Genomic DNA, 17,537 nt, shown 5'->3' with positions numbered 1-17,537 from the left:
GCACATAACGTGAGTTTCAATGAAAAAATAAATTGATAAGTCAAGTACGGGCATATTTTCAGATAAATACCTTGAAGTGTACAAACCCCAAAACCAGTGAAGTTGGAACGTTGTGTAAATGGTAAATAAAAACAGAATACAATGATTTGCAAATCTTTTTCAACATACATTCAATTGAATAGACTGCAAAGACAAGATACTTAACGTTTGAACTGGAAAACATTGTTATTTTTTGCAAATATTAGCTCATTTGGAATTTGATGCCTGCAACACGTTTCAAAAAAGCTGGCACAAGTGGCAAAAAAGACTGATAAAAAGACCTGAACCATCAAACACTTATATGGAACATCCCATCGGTGAACAGGCTAATTGAGAACAGGTGGGTGCCATGATTGGGTACAAAAGCAGCTTCCATGAAATGCTCAGTCATTCACAAACAAGGATGGGGCGAGGGTCAACACTTTGTGAACAAATGCGTGAGCAAATTGTCGAACAGTTTTAAGAACAACATACGTTGCCATCCAAGCAACGTTACCATGGACGCCCCTGCTTATTTCAGCAAGACAATGCCAAGCCACGTGTTACATCAACGTGGCTTCATAGTAAAAGAGTGCGGGTACTAGACTGGCCTGCCTGTAGTCCAGACCTGTCTCCCATTGAAAATGTGTGGCGCATTATGAAGCCTAAAATACCACAATGGAGACCCAATGACTGTTCAACAACTTAAGCTGTACATCAAGCAAGAATGGGGAAAAATTCCACCTGAGAAGCTTCAAAAATGTGCCTCCTCAGTTCCCAAACGTTTACTGAGTGTTGTTAAAAGGAAAGGCCATGCAACACAGTGGTGAACATGCCCTTTCCCAACTACTTTGGCTCGTGTTGCAGCCATGAAATTCTAAGTTAATTATTATTTGCAAAAAAAAAAATAAGTTTATGAGATTGAACATTAAATATGTTGTCTTTGTAGTGCATTCAATTGAATATAGGTTGAAAAGGATTTGCAAATCATTGTATTTCGTCTATATTTACATCTAACACAATTTCCCAACTCATATGGAAACAGGGTTTGTAATAGGAATTATACCCCAAACCTTGTTTTGGTGTGGATATAGTTTTTCGGAGCCCATTATGACCTAGATTCCACCCCACACACACACACACACACACTCACTCCCTAAAGCGATTAAAATAGCAGGACTTGATGGTTGCTATAAATGTTTTTCCACAATGAACACCTGAATGATTCAGATAAGGCTTGGGAGAATGTGATAGCATAGAATAGAATAGAATAGAATAGAATAGAATAGAATAGAATGGAATAGAATGGAATGCTTTATTGTCATCAAACATGAGAGCATAACAAAATTACAGGTGGCTACTCTGTTAGGTGCAGTTAGAATACAAGACAAACAATAAATAACACGTTAAAAATAAATACATAAATACCAGTACGAACAGCAGCGCAACAGAGAAAAAGAATGTACGCTATTTGAAAATACTCAATATTCCAATGACCCACAGGTAAAAACAGTTTCATCTATGTTTGACTGAAATCTCTTCCCTGATGACAGGAGTTTGAACAAGTGCTGACCTAGGTGAGAGCCACCTGACAGGATTTTCTTGATCAGGGTGAGAGGAGTTTGAACAAGTGCTGATCAGGGTGAGAGTCATCTGCCAGGATTTTCTTGATCAGGGTGAGAGGAGTTTGAAAAAGTGCTGACCTGGGTGAGAGCCATCTGACAGGATTTTCTTGATCAGGGTGAGAGGAGTTTGAACAAGTGCTGACCTAGGTGAGAGCCACCTGACAGGATTTTCTTGATCAGGGTAAGAGGAGTTTGAACAAGTGCTGATCAGGGTGAGAGTCATCTGCCAGGATTTTCTTGATCAGGGTGAGAGGAGTTTGAACAAGTGCTGACCTGGGTGAGAGCCATCTGACAGGATTTTCTTGATCAGGGTGAGAGGAGTTTGAACAAGTGCTGATCAGGGTGAGAGTCATCTGCCAGGATTTTCTTTGCTCTGCCGAGGGAGCGAGATGTAGCAATGTCCTCGAGGGTGGAGAGACGGTGGCCGATAATCATCTCCGCTGTCCCGGTCACCCTCTGCAGGTCCTTCCTGTCTGCAGCAGAGGAAGTGACGTTTCTGCTGAGCCTCTTTGACCAGTGCTGATGTGTTGACAGTCTGTGTGAGGTCATCCAAGATGTATGTTCCTAGGAACTTCATGGAGGCCACAATCTCCACACATGTTCCATTTACTGAAAATGGAGCACGCTACCCTCTCCGTCTCTTATAATCAATGACCATCTCCTTGGTTTTTGTGGTGTTCAGCCTCAGGTTGTTCTTGGTGCACCAACCTGAGAGTCTGTATTTCCTCTCTTTGGGATGTTTCATCACCCCCCGTGGATCAGGTCTACCACTTTGGTGTCTTTTGCGAACTTGATGGTTTTCAAGGGGTTTGTGTCATGATCCTTCATGACAGTTTAGTAAATGTTTGTTATTTTTCTGTGCTTGGTGTTATTTCCGCTCCAGTTCTCTTGTTTTCACTTCCTATTTGCTTCCATTTCACCTGCAGCCTGACCTGAGCCTCCCTCACCTGTCCCTGATTGGCAATCAGGGGGTTCTTATGCCTGCCCTGTTTCTCTGGACAGGACCGGATCATCATTGATTGATGCTACCTCGACAAGTGTTGATGTTTCTGTGCAGTTCCTAGCTGGGACAGTTCTCTTTTGCACTCATTAAATTATAATTGTACCTGCACGCCGTGGTCTTTCTCTGCATTCTGGGGTCACGCCAACAACGCCAAACAAGTCCTTGACAGTCTGTAACGCTGCTGACTACAGGAAAGACCTGACCCGTGTGCTTACCAACAATGTTTTCTCTTTAAAGGCCTACTGAAAGCCACTACTACCGACCACGCAGTCTGATAGTTTATATATCAATGATGAAATCTTAACATTGCAACACATGCCAATACGGCCGGGTTAACTTATAAAGTGCAATTTTAAATTTCCCGCTAAACTTCCGGTTGAAAACGTCTATGTATGATGACGTATGCGCGTGACGTCAATCGTTGAAACGGAAGTATGCGGACACATTGAATCCTATACAAAAAACTCTGTTTTCATCTCAAAATTCCACAGTATTCTGGACATCTGTGTTGGTGAATCTTTTGCAATTTGTTTAATGAACAATGAAGACTGCAAAGAAGAAAGTTGTAGGTGGGATCGGTGTATTAGCGGCTGGCTGCAGCAACACAAACAGGAGGACTTTGAGGTGGATAGCAGACGCGCTAGCCGCCGAACTCACCTTAACTTCCTCCGTCTCCGGGCCGCCGACCGCATCTGTGATCGTGTGAAGTCCTTCGTCGCACCGTCGGTCGCTGGAACGCAGGTGAGCACGGGTGTTGATGAGCAGATGAGGGCTGGCTGGCGTAGGTGGATAGCTAATGTTTTTAGCATAGCTCTGTGAGGTCCGGTTGCTAAGTTAGCTTCAATGGCGTCGTTAGCAGGCTGGAAAGCATTAACCGTGTATTTACATGTCCACGGTTTAATAGTATTGTTGATTTTCTATCTATCCTTCCAGTCGAGGGGTTTATTTTTTTTGTTTCTATATGCAGTTAAGCACGATGCTATCACGTTAGCTCCGTAGCTAAAGTGTTTCGCCGATGTATTGTCGTGGAGATAAAAGTCACTGTGAATGTCCATTTCGCGTTCTCGACTCTCATTTTCAAGAGGATATAGTATCCGAGGTGGTTTAAAATACAAATCCGTGATCCACAATAGAAAAAGGAGAGAGTGTGGAATCCAATGAGCCAGCTTGTACCTAAGTTACGGTCAGAGCGAAAAAAGATATGTCTTGCACTGCATTCTAGTCCTTCACTCTAACGTTCCTCATCCACGAATCTTTCATCCTCGCTCAAATTAATGGGGTAATCGTCGCTTTCTCAGTCCGAATCGCTCTAGCTGCATTGAAAACAATGGGGAAATGTGAGGAGCCTTTCAACCTGTGACGTCACGCTACTTCCGGTACAGGCAAGGCTTTTTTTATCAGCGACCAAAAGTTGCAACTTTATCGTCGATGTTCTCTACTAAATCCTTTCAGCAAAAATATGGCAATATCGCGAAATGATCAAGTATGACACATAGAATGGATCTGCTATCCCAGTTTAAATTAAAAAAATTCATTTCAGTAGGCCTTTAAAGTATCCACATTATATTGGGAATAAACTTTACAAAAACCCCAGCAGACGCCCGTGATTTCGTCCACTTCCTATAATGACATTGTTGGGTCTTTTCATCTATTAGATGCCTCCAAAATATGTTTGCTCATTGTAGTAAATTGATATTTTTAATAGGTCACTGAAGCCTCATAAGCATATTCATAAACCCATGTTCAACTTTGCCACATGTCCACTGGTAGTTGTTCCAGCTTCATTAGTATGCAACACGAATCGACTCAGGCTGGGAAACAACAAACACACCTTCACATTCTAAAGAGGATTATGTCCTTTGTTTTGTCCCTGCTCCTTTTTTAAAACCAAGTTTAAAGTTGTCAGCTCCTTTAATAGAATAAGTTTTATGTACAACTACAAAAGGTATAGCAAGTCACCTTAAAAGTTGTTTCATGAGGACAGAGTGTAAGGGGAATAAGAACATCAAAATAATACAAAATATTCTAAATTAAGGAAAAGTCAAGCAAATAACAGTTCAAATGGGACTGACATGTGTTGACAAATCCCTGTGTTGGATTAAAAAAAAACATAAATCATTGGCGAAAGCTGGGAGTTTACCTGAGACTGGTGTTCCTCACTTTTGTATATACCCTGGACCTGGAGCAGGTTCTTAGCCACGCCCACACACGGTAGCCCTGACTTCACCCCCAAATGGCATGCCAGTCCGAATTCTAGCGTGACACAGTGACAGAAACCACTAATGAATATTTGTATTTTTTGTCAAACATGTTCAGTCTCTAAGGAAACAAAAAGATCAAAAGAACCTTGAACCACCATCTCCCTGTGTCTTAAAATCTTGTGTATTTGGGAATTGATGCATTTTGCAAACAGTAAATAGTAAAGATGTCTTCAAATAGTCGAAGATTCAACGATTCAATGCTTGGAGTCGGATTTGACTGTCACCCTCGCAGTCCAATCGTCGGTTATTAAACCTGAGGCGAGTTGAGAACCCGCTGAGGCCCCCAGTGTCATCACCATCTGTTCATTTCTTTACTAAAAAAAACAACAACATAAAACCACACCATAGATTTAACTGATCGTCGACAATAAGCAAAATCTAACGAATAGGATTCGACTATTAGAATGCTAAGTCGAAGACAGCCCAGCCTTAGTAACTAGTTTGATGGGCCATGGGAAGAACTACATCATGCCTGGGCAATTATTTTTGTCTTGGGGGCCCAAATTTAGAGAAAGACATGTGTCTGGGGGCCAGTATATCTCATTTCCAAGAACGCTAATACAAAACCTCACAATAATGTCTGATTGAATGCTAAAAACGTTATGACAGTCCGCCTTAAACGGAATGGAATTTTAAATTTTTTTACTGAATGAGACACCCAGAATGTACATGAAAATAAAGAATGTGGGTTTTACAATATGTACTTTGAACGATAAAACACTGAATATTGACAAAATATGAACGTCAAAAATGCAACAAACACAGCAAAATATATACGTGAAGGGCAACCCAAAACGTTGAAAGAGCCATATTGGACCAAAAATACAAAAACGAATCTGTCTGGAGCCGCAAAAAATGAAAAGCTGTATAAATGTCTTATAATGAAGGCAACACATGATGTAAGTGTCTATATTAGCCTACTATCAAAATTACTATGTCTCGCAGGCTGAAGCAAATCTTTGTTGACAGAAATGTTGAAATTTAATATTTATTTTACACATTTTTACAACATTAGAAACCATTAGTATTGGGGCACGGCGTGGCGAAGTTGGGAGAGTGGCCGGGCCAGCAATCTGAGGGTTACTGGTTCAATCCGCACCTTCTACCATCCTAGTCCTTGAGCAAGACACTTCACCCTTGCTCCTGATGGGTCCTGGTTAGCGCCTTGCATGGCAGCTCCCGCCATCAGTGTGTGAATGTGTGTGTGTATGGGTGAATGTGGAAATAGTGTCAAAGCGCTTTGAGTTCCTTAAAAAAAAAAAAGGTAGAAACGCGCTATACAAGTACAACCCATTTACCATTTACCATTAGTAAATCAGAGGCTACTCAGAAGGTGAGATAACTCCTGGATATGACTGGCTTTCAATGGCCAAAGGTAAAGGAAATTTCAGGCTGTCTTCTTCTAATGGATTTATTACCATCTTTGGCAAGCTAGGTAATGTTTGCTGTGGTCTGGAACAACATGGCATACAGACAACTATCAGAAATGTAGCCAATACTACATACAGATAATGTACCATGAGACATGCAAATATAAATTAAATACAAAGAGGATAAAAGTAAAGGAAATCAAATGAGCTCAAATTTACCTACAAATGAGGCATAATGATGCAATATGTACGTACAGCTAGCCTAAATAGCATGTTAGCATTGATTAGCTTGCAGTCATGCACTGACCAAATATGCCTGATTAGCACTCCAACAAGTCAATAACATCAACCAAGCTCACCTTTGTGCATTCACACACAGCATAAAATGTTTGGTGGACAAAACGAGACAAAGAAGGAGTGGAAGATTTTACATGTAAACAACGTGTTGCGTCACAGTCCACACTGTGGTGAGTTCAAGAACCGCCGAAATTAGTAGGACAAAACGATGTTGACCAAATACCCTCATCAGTGAAGCATACACACAAACTTATTAAACAGTGGTAGTTCTAACAATTGGGAAGGTTTCCGTCATGTTTATCCTCAAACAAAAAAACATACTAAACCAAAAAAAAAAAGGTTCCCCATCTTTTTCCATTTTCAATCCTTTTTTAAAAATGTTGGTTGGGGGTTGCTGACCCCCGTCCTATCCTATCCTATTACAGTGTAAACGCCCACCCCCACTAATACTTGGTGAAATGTCTTGTCTTATCAATTTTTTGACACTTTTTGTAGCCAACAGCAAGCTTCTGGCACAATTTAGGCTGAATATTTGACCAGTCTTGTCATGACCCACATGACACTTTGGACTTTGTCAGTTATTTTCCTGTGTTCTGTATAACTTCCTGTCCTGGCGTTTCTATTTTTTAAGTTTTATTGTTTATTGAACCTGTTCAGTTCCTATAGGATTTGCTGTTTTCCTCCAGCGTACCGGTTTTCAATTGATTAGGTGTATTTAAAATCCTTCTGGTTCACCTGTTAGGAACTGGATTCATATTATTAGAAAAATTGATTGATGACTTGTTTTATGTTTGTATCGTATACCACTGTTTGCCTTTTGTCAGAGCGCATTGTCAGTGTGCATGAGCTTTTTGTTTCTGCTGTTTGATGCTATTAATAAAGAATACAATTATTTGACCTGCACGCCGCCTTATGTTTCTTCATTCTGCACCGCACACAACTGTGAAAAATTGGCAAAGTTCTTTAAATCTTTTTTGGCACAAAAGGGTTGAGGTCAGTGTTATGGGACATTATCTGGCATTTTATTTTGCCCTATTGTGCAAAACCAGCTTTTCTTACCTATTGCAATCTGCATAAGTCCCGAAAATTTGCGCGGGTCTGCCATTGTAGTCCGTGGCGACACAGTAGTCAATAAGATCCTTCTTTTCCTCTATCCTGTTGTCTGGAGGCATTTCTCCTCCGCTGTTGCCATTTCTAATATAAAGTAGCGTACAGTTTTAACTAGGGATGTCCGATAATGGCTTTTTGCCGATATTCCGATATTGTCCAACTCTTAATTACCGATACCGATATCAACCGATACAGATTTCGATACATACAGTCGTGGAATTAACACATTATTATGCCTAATTTGGACAACCAGGTATGGTGAAGATAAGGTCCTTTTTAAAAAAAATTAATAAAATAAAATAAGATGAATAAATTAAAAACATTTTCTTGAATAAAAAAGAAAGTAAAACAATATAAAAACAGTTTTATAGAAACTAGTAATGAATGAAAATGACTAAAATTAACTGTTAAAGGTTAGTACTATTAGTGGACCAGCAGCACGCACAATCATGTGTGATTACAGACTGTATCCCTTGCAGACTGTATTGATCTATATTGATATATAATGTAGGAACCAGAATATTAATAACAGAAAGAAACAACCCTTTTGTGTGAATGAGTGTAAATGGGGGAGGGAGGTTTTTTGGGTTGGTGTACTAATTGTAAGTGTATCTTGTGTTTTTTATGTTGATTTAATTGAAAAAACAAAAAACAAAACGATACCGATAGTAAAAAAAAACGATACCGATAATTTCTGATATTACATTTTAAAGCATTTATCAGCCGATATCGGCAGGCCGATATTATCGGACATCTCTAGTTTTAACTTATATCGGTCAGTAGACTCGCTATGGAAGCGCTAAAAACTACAACAAAGAGAAGATCCTGTCGAAGTGAAGCCACGTAAATAAGACCGCCCACAAAACGGCGCATCCTAAAGAGACTGTCAGAAAGGGATTTGAAGAGGATCTGTAAAATATAATCCATGCAACATTTTGACCAAAGAACCACCATCACATGTTATGTAGACCACAAGGAAGCGTTTTACTTTTAGAAAAAATATATATCATGACCCCTTTAAAGGCCTACTGAAATGCGATTTTCTTATTTAAACGGGGATAGCAGGTCCATTCTATGTGTCATACTTGATCATTTCGCGATATTGCCATATTTTTGCTGAAAGGATTTAGTAGAGAACATCGACGATAAAGTTTGCAACTTTTGGTCGCTGATAAAAAAGCCTTGCCTGTACTGGAAGTAGCAGACGATATGCGTGTGACGTCACCGGTTATGGAGCTCCTCACATCTGCACATTGTTTACAATCATGGCCACCAGCAGCGAGAGCGATTCGGACTGAGAAAGCGACGATTTCCCCAATAATTTGAGCGAGGATGAAAGATTTGTGGATGAGGAAAGTGAGAGTGAAGGACTAGAGGGCAGTGGAAGCGATTCAGATAGGGAAGATGCTGTGAGAGGCGGGTGGGACCTGATATTCAGCTGGGAATGACTAAAACAGTAAATAAACACAAGACATATATATACTCTATTAGCCACAACACAACCAGGCTTATATTTAATATGCCACAAATTAATCCCGCATAACAAACACCTCCCCCCTCCCGTCCATATAACCCACCAATACAACTCAAACACCCGCACAACACACTCAATCCCACAGCCCAAAGTACCGTTCACCTCCCCAAAGTTCATACAGCACATATATTTCCCCAAAGTTACGTACGTGACATGCACATAGCGGCAAGCACGTACGGGCAAGCGATCAAATGTTTGGAAGCCGCAGCTGCGTACGTACTCATGGTACCGCGTCTGCGTATCCAACTCAAAGTCCTCCTAGTAAGAGTCTCTGTTGTCCCAGTTCTCCACAGGCCAATGGTAAAGCTTGACTGTCATCTTTCGGGAATGTAAACAATGAAACATCGGCTACGTGTTTGTGTTGCTGCAGCCGGCCGAAATACACCGCTTCCCACCTACAGCTTTCTTCTTTGCTGTCTCCATTGTTCATTGAACAAATTGCAAAAGATTCACCAACACAGATGTCCAGAATACTGTGGGATTTTGCGATGAAAACAGACGACTTAATAGCTGGCCACAATGCTGTCCCAAAATGTCCGCACAATCCGTGACGTCACACGCAGGCATCATCATACCGGCCGTATTGGCATGTGTTGCAATGTTAAGATTTCATCATTGATGTATAAACTATCAGACTGCGTGGTCGGTAGTAGTGGCTTTCAGTAGGCCTTTCTTTAATGCGCCTTATAATACGACGCGCCTTTTGTGTTGCATTTTTGTCATTGCACCCCTCCTTTTTGTTTTCTTGAGTGCACCTGTAAGCATTCACCACCAGGCTTCTGAAGCTGATTGTTTCCACCTGGTGGTGTTGGATCTTTCTCTGTTGTCAAGCCACATGCCTGCTCCTGGTCCAGTTCTGCCAGCTCTAAGTATTTCCTCTATACTTTCTAGTGAGTAATAGAAAATGACTTTTTTTGTGCTCAGCCTCCTCCTTGCCTCCCTCGAGGCACCTTTGTTTTGTACTTTGTTTTTTACTAGTTTTTTCATGGCGTAGGCTAATCCCTCCTGGACCATTTTTTTTTTTTATCTCCTCCCGAGCTCTGGATTAAAGCTTCTTGCACTCAGGGCTGTCATCTCCTCCTTGCTCCTGGGTTCCCGCTTGGGGCATAACCTAACATTTTGTATGAAAATAGACCTGATTGGCAGTGTGCCTTATAATCTGGTGCGCCCTTTGGTCCAAAAAATACAGCCTTAAGTCTTTTTTGGCACATCTTTAAACGGTTTTGCCCATTCCTCTTTGCAGCACTTCTCAAGCTCCATCAGGTTGGAGGGAAAAGGTTGGTTTTCATCCAAGATGTCTCTGTACATTGCTGCATTCATCTTTCCCTCTATCCTGACCTGTCTCCCAGTTCCTGCTGCTGGAAACCACCATTCTTGTCTGTTAAAATGGTGAGTGGTGCCTGGTTTCCTCCAAAAACATGTCTGGCATTCACACCAAAGAGTTCAATCTTTGTCTCATCAGACCAGATCATTTTATTTCTCTTGGTCTGAGAGTCTTTCAGGTGCATTTTGGCAAACTTTTTACAAAGAATTGACTTTCATCTGGCCACTCTACCATACATGCCTGATTGGTGGTTTGCTGCAGAACCGAGAACCTAGGTGTCAAAGTCAAGACCTGCGGGCCAGATCTATGGCGCCCAGGATGATGTTTGATTAGTATTAGAACCGGCCCGCAGGCCACAGCCGCCTGTTGCTGTTTGCACGCACCAATACCCCATTCCCCACAATGCGACGATAAGCCTGCCGAACTCACTCATTATAATTGTAATATTTGAATGATGATAAATGAATGTGTTGTGGCAGTATGCGGATTTCACCAACGCGGCGGTTTGTGGAAACAATCGGTTGCTTTTCCAAACGTTTTTAATAAACTGCCTACGTTAGAAGGCTAAACAGGAAGTGCTTAAAGTTCAATGGCTTTTGTAAAAACAATGAGACAAAGTCTAAGTTCATTGTGTTCTTCATGGTGTTTTTGAAACTGCACCAATTTTTTCCTAAGAGTTTTCAATTTACGTCAAGTGTTTTGCCAAGAGGATTATTTGTTGTTCAATTTTGGCCAAAGTGAGACAAAGAAAATAATCTTAAATTGTCTTTATTTTTAAGTCATTATGCCATTATTTTACCAGTCCGGCCTGCGTGGGAATAGATTTTCCTTCATGCGGCCCTTGAGCTAAAATTAGTTTGACACCCCTGTTCTAGAAAGTTCTTCTCTCCACAGACAAATGCTGTAAATCTGACAGAGTGACCATCAGGTTCTTGGTCACGTCCCTGACTAGACCAAGATGAATGCAGCAATGTACAGAGACATTCTGAATGAAAATCAACACTTCCCATCGAGTATGATGGAGCTTAAGAGGTGCTGCAAAGAGCAATGGGTGAAACTGCCAAAAGTTAGGTGTGCCAAGCTTGTGGCATCGTATTGAAAAAGACTCAGGGCTGTACCATATTTTTTAATGCTGAAAGGTACATACAGGTTTTGGAGCAACATATGTTGCCATCCAAGCAACGTTATCATGGACGCCCCTGCTTATATCAGCAAGACAATGCCAAGCCATGTGTTACAACAGCGTGGCTTCGTAGTAAAAGACTGCAGGTACTAGACTGGCCTGCCTGTAGTCCAGACCTGTCTCCCATTTAAAATGTGTGGCGCAATATGAAGCCTAAAATACAACTTAATTGAACAAGTTAAGCTGTACATCAAGCAAGAATGGGAAATAATTCCACCTGAAAAGCTTCAAAAATTGGTGATTATACTATTTTGGAATAAGGCTGTAACATAGAATTTGTCATATGAATAAGATAAAGCAATTAAGTTACAAACTTGACCTTTTTGGGGCTACGGGCAATACACCGACTCTCATCTTAACATAATTGATATTTTATTACACAAACTACATAGTCTTCGAGAGCAGTGTTTTTCAACCTTTTTTGAGCCAAGGCACATTTTTTGCGTTGAAAAAATCCGGAGGCACACCACCAGCAGAAATCATAAACTCAGTTAACAGTACAAAGTTGTTGTCACAATTGTTGGATATGACTTTAAACCATAACCAAGCATGCATCAATATAGCTCTTGTCTCAAAGGAGGTGTACTGTCACCACCTGTCACATCACACCGTGACTTATTTTGAGTTTTTTGCTGTTTTCCTGTGTGTAGTGTTTTAGTTCTTGTCTTGCGCTCCTATTTTGGTGGCTTTTTCTCTTTTTTTGGTATTTTCCTGTAGCAGTTTCATGTCTTCCTTTGAGCGATATTTCCCGCATCTACTTTGTTTTAGCAATCAAGAATATTTCAGTTGTTTTTATCTTTTTTTGTGGGGACATTGTTGATTGTCATGTCATGTTCGGATGTATATTGTGGACGCCGTCTTTGCTCCACAGTAAGTTTTTGCTGTTGTCCAGCATTCTGTTTTTGTTTACTTTGTAGCCAGTTCAGTTTTAGTTTAGTTCTGCATAGCCTTCCCTAAGCTTCAATGCCTTTTCTTCAGGGCACTCACCTTTTGTTTATTTTTGGTTTAAGCATAAGACACCTTTTTACCTGCATTTACAAAGCATTTGGCTACCGGATGCCACCTACTGATATGGAAGAGTATTACACGGTTACTCTGCCGAGCTCTAGACAGCACCGACACTCAACAAAAACAACACATCATTTGCAGACTATAATTACTGGTTTGCAAAAAATGTTTTAACCCAAATATGTGAAATTAGATCATCTCCCACGGCACACCAGACTGTATCTCACGGCACACTAGTGTGGTTGAAAAACACTGTTCTAGAGGAGCAATTGCAATATGTGTACACAGGTGTGCATCGGTCTATCAATAACCGGTTGAAGTGGTCGGTTGGGATATGTGATTGCAGTTTTAGTGCCAAATTATTTTCCCATACCTCTGTAGTGAAGGAGACCATTGCCGTCCACAAACACCACCTATTGGGACACATGTACAACCATTAGTACTCAAATCTATTTGAAGCATTAAACAGTCATCAGCAATGGTTTGCCACAATAAAATGTAAAATATGTTTGGGAGGGGGCGGGGGGGTTGAACTTGCCCGAAGGGTGTACTCACAGCAGGCTATTTGTACTGTGCAGGACTTGGACACCATTCCTCCTCCCTCTACTGCCCCCCACCTCCCTAGCCACCCCCCGGTAGCCTGCCCTCACACTGTGCATTCACGCTATGATCCCTTTGCTTGTCCCGTCACTTCTGTTCTGTTATACAAAACCCAAAACCAGTGAAGTTGGCACGTTGTGTAAATGGTAAATAAAAACAGAATACAATGATTTGCAAATCCTTTTCAACGTATATTCAATTGAATAGACTGCAAAGACAAGATATTTAATGTTCAAATGGAGAAACTATTTTTTTTTTGCAAATAATCATTAACTTAGAAAGTTGGCACAGGGGCGTTTTTACCACTGTGTTACATGGCCTTTCCTTTTAACAACACTCAGTAAACGTTTGGGAACCGAGGAGACCAATTTTTGAAGCTTTTCAGGTGGAATTATTTCCCATTCTTGCTTGATGTACAACTTAAGTTGTTCAACAGTCCGGGGTCTCTGTTGTGGTATTTTAGGCTTCATATTGCGCCACACATTTTCAATGGGAAACAGGTCTGGACTGCAGGCCAGTCTAGTACCCGCACTCTTTTACTACGAAGCTAGGCCGTTGTAACACGTGGCTTGGCATTGTCTTGCTGAAATAAGCAGGGGCGTCCATGATAACGTTGCTTGGATGGCAACTTATGTTGCTCCAAAACCTGTATGTACCTTTCAGCATTAATGGTGCCTTCACAGATGTGTAAGTTACCCATGCCTTGAGCACTAATACACCCCCATACCATCACAGATGCTGGCTTTTCAACTTTGCGCCTAGAACAATCCGGATGTTTTTTTTCCTCTTTGTTCCAGAGGACATGACATCCACAGTTTCCAAAAATAATTTGAAATGTGTACTCGTCAGACCACAGAACACTTTTTCACTTTGCATCAGTCCATCTTAGATGAGCTCAGGCCCAGCGAAGCCGGCGGCGTTTCTGGGTGTTGTTGATAAATGGCTTTCGCTTTGCATAGTAGAGTTTTAACTTGCACTTGCAGATGTAGCGATGGACTGCAGTTACTGACAGTTGTTTTCTGAAGTGTTCCTGAGCCCGTGTGGTGATATCCTTCACACACCGATGTCGCTTTTTGATGCTGTACCGCCTGAGGGATCGAAGGTCCGTAATATCGCTCACGTGCAGTGATTTCTCCAGATTCTCTGAACCTTTTGATGACATTACGGACCGTAGATGTTGAAATTCCTAAATTCCTTGCCATAGCTCGTGGAGAAACGTTGTTCTTAAACTGTTCGACAATTTGCTCACGCATTTGTTCACAAAGTGGTGACCCTCGCCCCATCCTTGTTTGTGAATGACTGAGCGTTTCATGGAAGCTGCTTTTACACCCAATCATGGCACCCACCTGTTCCCAATTAGCCTGTTCACCTGTGGGATGTTCCAAATAAGTGTTTGATGAGCATTCCTCAACTTTCTCAGTCTTTTTTGCCACTTGTGCGAGCTTTTTTGAAACATGTTGCAGGCATCAAATTCCAAATGAGCTAATATTTGCAAAAAATAACTAAGTTTACCAGTTTGAACGTTAAATATCTTGTCTTTGCAGTCTATTCAACTGAATATAGGTTGAGAAGGATTTGCAAATCTTTGTTTTCTGTTTTTATTTACCATTTACACAACGTGCCAACTTCGCTGGTTTTGGGTTTTGTGCCACCACAACACTTGGCACATGTCTGACCTCTGTGCATGCCAACAACATTTTGGATTTGGATCAAATAAATCAATAAAATACAAATTATTTCACAACTTTTATTTGTATTTTATTTTATTTTTACTTTGTCTCTTTTTGTTACAATAACCCTACCATAAAAATGGACGGTTCATATATGTGTAAGAGGGTACAATTACAAAATCAGTACAGAATCCCCCACTGTATGCCCCTCTAAACTTTTTATTCCCTTCTTAAACTGGGAAGACGGTGTACAATGCGAGCTGACCTGAGGCAGAAGAGCGGGTTTGTCCCTTTCTAGCCGCTGCAGCGCGTCCAAGACAAAAGGTGTTTCCCGGAAGGCCAGGAAGCCTGCGATGTACGGTGCTGTCAGGGTCACCATCTGAGTGTCTTCATACAGCACCTGAGAGGGGGAACAAAAACAGTCAAAGAGGTGCAGCATTACTCTTCAATCTGAGTGTCCATGTCAAAGGCTGCATGTAAATGATTGTGATGCTCATGAGGGCCTTGGAGGTGCTTCAATATGCATATGGAACGGCAGCAGAGAGGCTCTGCAGAATTGTCTGAAATAAAGTACCGCAACAACATGGCCAGAGGACACAAGCTGCACAGGTGTGTGGACCAAACTCAAAATGTTCCCTCACGACAATATTTGTGCCAATGCTGAAAACACAGGCATAAACAACATCCAAAGAAGATATGTGCCACCAGAAGTGCAGATGCTATAATGAGTGTAAGGGATATGCACGACAAATACATTTTTGATTGATATCTCGCAGAATTATATCAATATATGAACAACTTTGGTAAAATTATCTTCTGACAGTTTTGTTTCATTATTTTTGCCTGATTGGTGGATTGTTGCAGAGATGGTTGTCCTTCTAGAACAGGGGTGTCAAACTCATTTTAGCTCAGGGGCCGCATGGAGGAAAATCTATTCCCAAGTGGGCCGTAATTGTTAAATCATGGCATGATAACTTAAAAATAAAGACAACTCCAGGTCGTTTTCTTTGTTTCACTTCTGCCAAAAAATAGAACTAGCACATTCTAAAAAACGTACAAATCACAACTAATCCTCTGGACGAAACACTTCAAGTTTGTTGAAAGTTCTGAGGACATTGGTGCAGCTTCAAAAACACACTGAGCTTAGACTTGGTCTCAGTGTGTCTACAAAACCAGGATTAAAGGCCTACTGAAAGCCACTACTACCGACCACGCAGTCTGATAGTTTATATATCAATGATGAAATCTTAACATTGCAACACATGCCAATACGGCCGGGTTAACTTATAAAGTGCAATTTGAAATTTCCCGGGAAACTTCGGGTTGAAAACGTCTATGTATGATGACGTATGCGCGTGACGTCAATGGTTGAAGCGGAAGTATTGGGACACATTGTACCACAATACAAACAGCTCTGTTTTCATCGCAAAATTCCACAGTATTCTGGACATCTGTGTTGGTGAATCTTTTGCAATTTGTTTAATGAACAATGGAGACAGCAAAGAAGAAAGCTGTAGGTGGGATCGGTGTATTGGCGGCTGGCTGCAGCAACACAACCAGGAGGACTTTGAGTTGGATAGCAGACGCGCTATCCGACGCTAGCCGCCGACCGCATCGATGATCGGGTGAAGTCCTTCGTCGCGCCGTCGATCGCTGGAACGCAGGTGAGCACGGGTGTTGATGAGCAGATGAGAGCTGGCGTAGGTGGAGCGCTAATGTTTTTATCATAGCTCTGACGAGGTCCCGTAGCTAAGTTAGCTTCAATGGCGTCGTTAGCAACAGCATTGCTAGGTTTCGACAGGCGGCACAGCATTAACCGTGTGGTTACAGGTCCAGTGTTTGGTAGTATTGTTGATCTTCTGTCTATCCTTCCAGTCAGGGGCTTATATCTTTTGTTTCTATCTGAATTTAAGCACAATGCTATCACGTTAGCTCCGTAGCTAAAGTGCTTCGCCGATGTATTGTCGTGGAGATAAAAGTCACTGTGAATGTCCATTTCGCGTTCTCGACTCTCATTTTCAAGAGGATATAGTATCCGAGGTGGTTTAAAATACAAATCCGTGATCCACAATAGAAAAAGGAGAAAGTGTGGAATCCAATGAGCCCTTTTACCCAAGTTACGGTCAGAGCGAAAAAAGATACGTCCTGCACTACACTCTAATCCTTCACTCTCACATTCCTCATCCACGAATCTTTCATCCTGGCTCAAATTAATGGGGTAATCGTCGCTTTCTCGGTCCGAATCGCTCTCGCTGCTGGTGTAAACAATGGGGAAATGTGAGGAGCCCTTCAACCTGCGACGTCACGCTACTTCCGGTACAGGCAAGGCTTTTTTTTATCAGCGACCAAAAGTTGCGAACTTTATCGTCGATGTTCTCTACTAAATCCTTTCAGCAAAAATATGGCAATATCGCGAAATGATCAAGTATGACACATAGAATGGATCTGCTATCCCCGTTTAAATTTTTAAAAAAATTTCAGTAGGCCTTTAAACTTTAAGTCACAGTCTTTCTGGGATTGAACAAAAAACACAA

The 17,537-nt window shown here is 41.3% G+C and overlaps 1 protein-coding gene across 3 annotated transcripts in view; it reads right to left on the bottom strand.

Annotated features, from left to right (window-relative positions):
- LOC133639921 (endonuclease V-like) overlaps positions 1-17,537 on the bottom strand; it is a 156,571-nt gene that overhangs the window by 129,790 nt on the left and 9,244 nt on the right. For all 3 annotated transcript variants that reach the window (XM_062033617.1, XM_062033616.1, XM_062033615.1), the window contains exons 3-5: positions 15,269-15,403; positions 13,107-13,146; positions 4,787-4,899 (exon numbers count right to left, since the gene is read on the bottom strand). In XM_062033617.1, coding sequence (XP_061889601.1) covers positions 4,787-4,899; positions 13,107-13,146; positions 15,269-15,403 — 288 coding nt within the window. The remainder of the gene's footprint in view (positions 1-4,786; positions 4,900-13,106; positions 13,147-15,268; positions 15,404-17,537) is intronic.

This window comes from Entelurus aequoreus, linkage group LG22, assembly GCF_033978785.1.
Source record: "Entelurus aequoreus isolate RoL-2023_Sb linkage group LG22, RoL_Eaeq_v1.1, whole genome shotgun sequence".
Lineage (NCBI taxonomy): Eukaryota > Metazoa > Chordata > Actinopteri > Syngnathiformes > Syngnathidae > Entelurus > Entelurus aequoreus.
The sequence above is the reverse complement of the archived record's forward strand: the minus strand, read 5'-3'. Positions and strand labels throughout refer to the sequence as shown.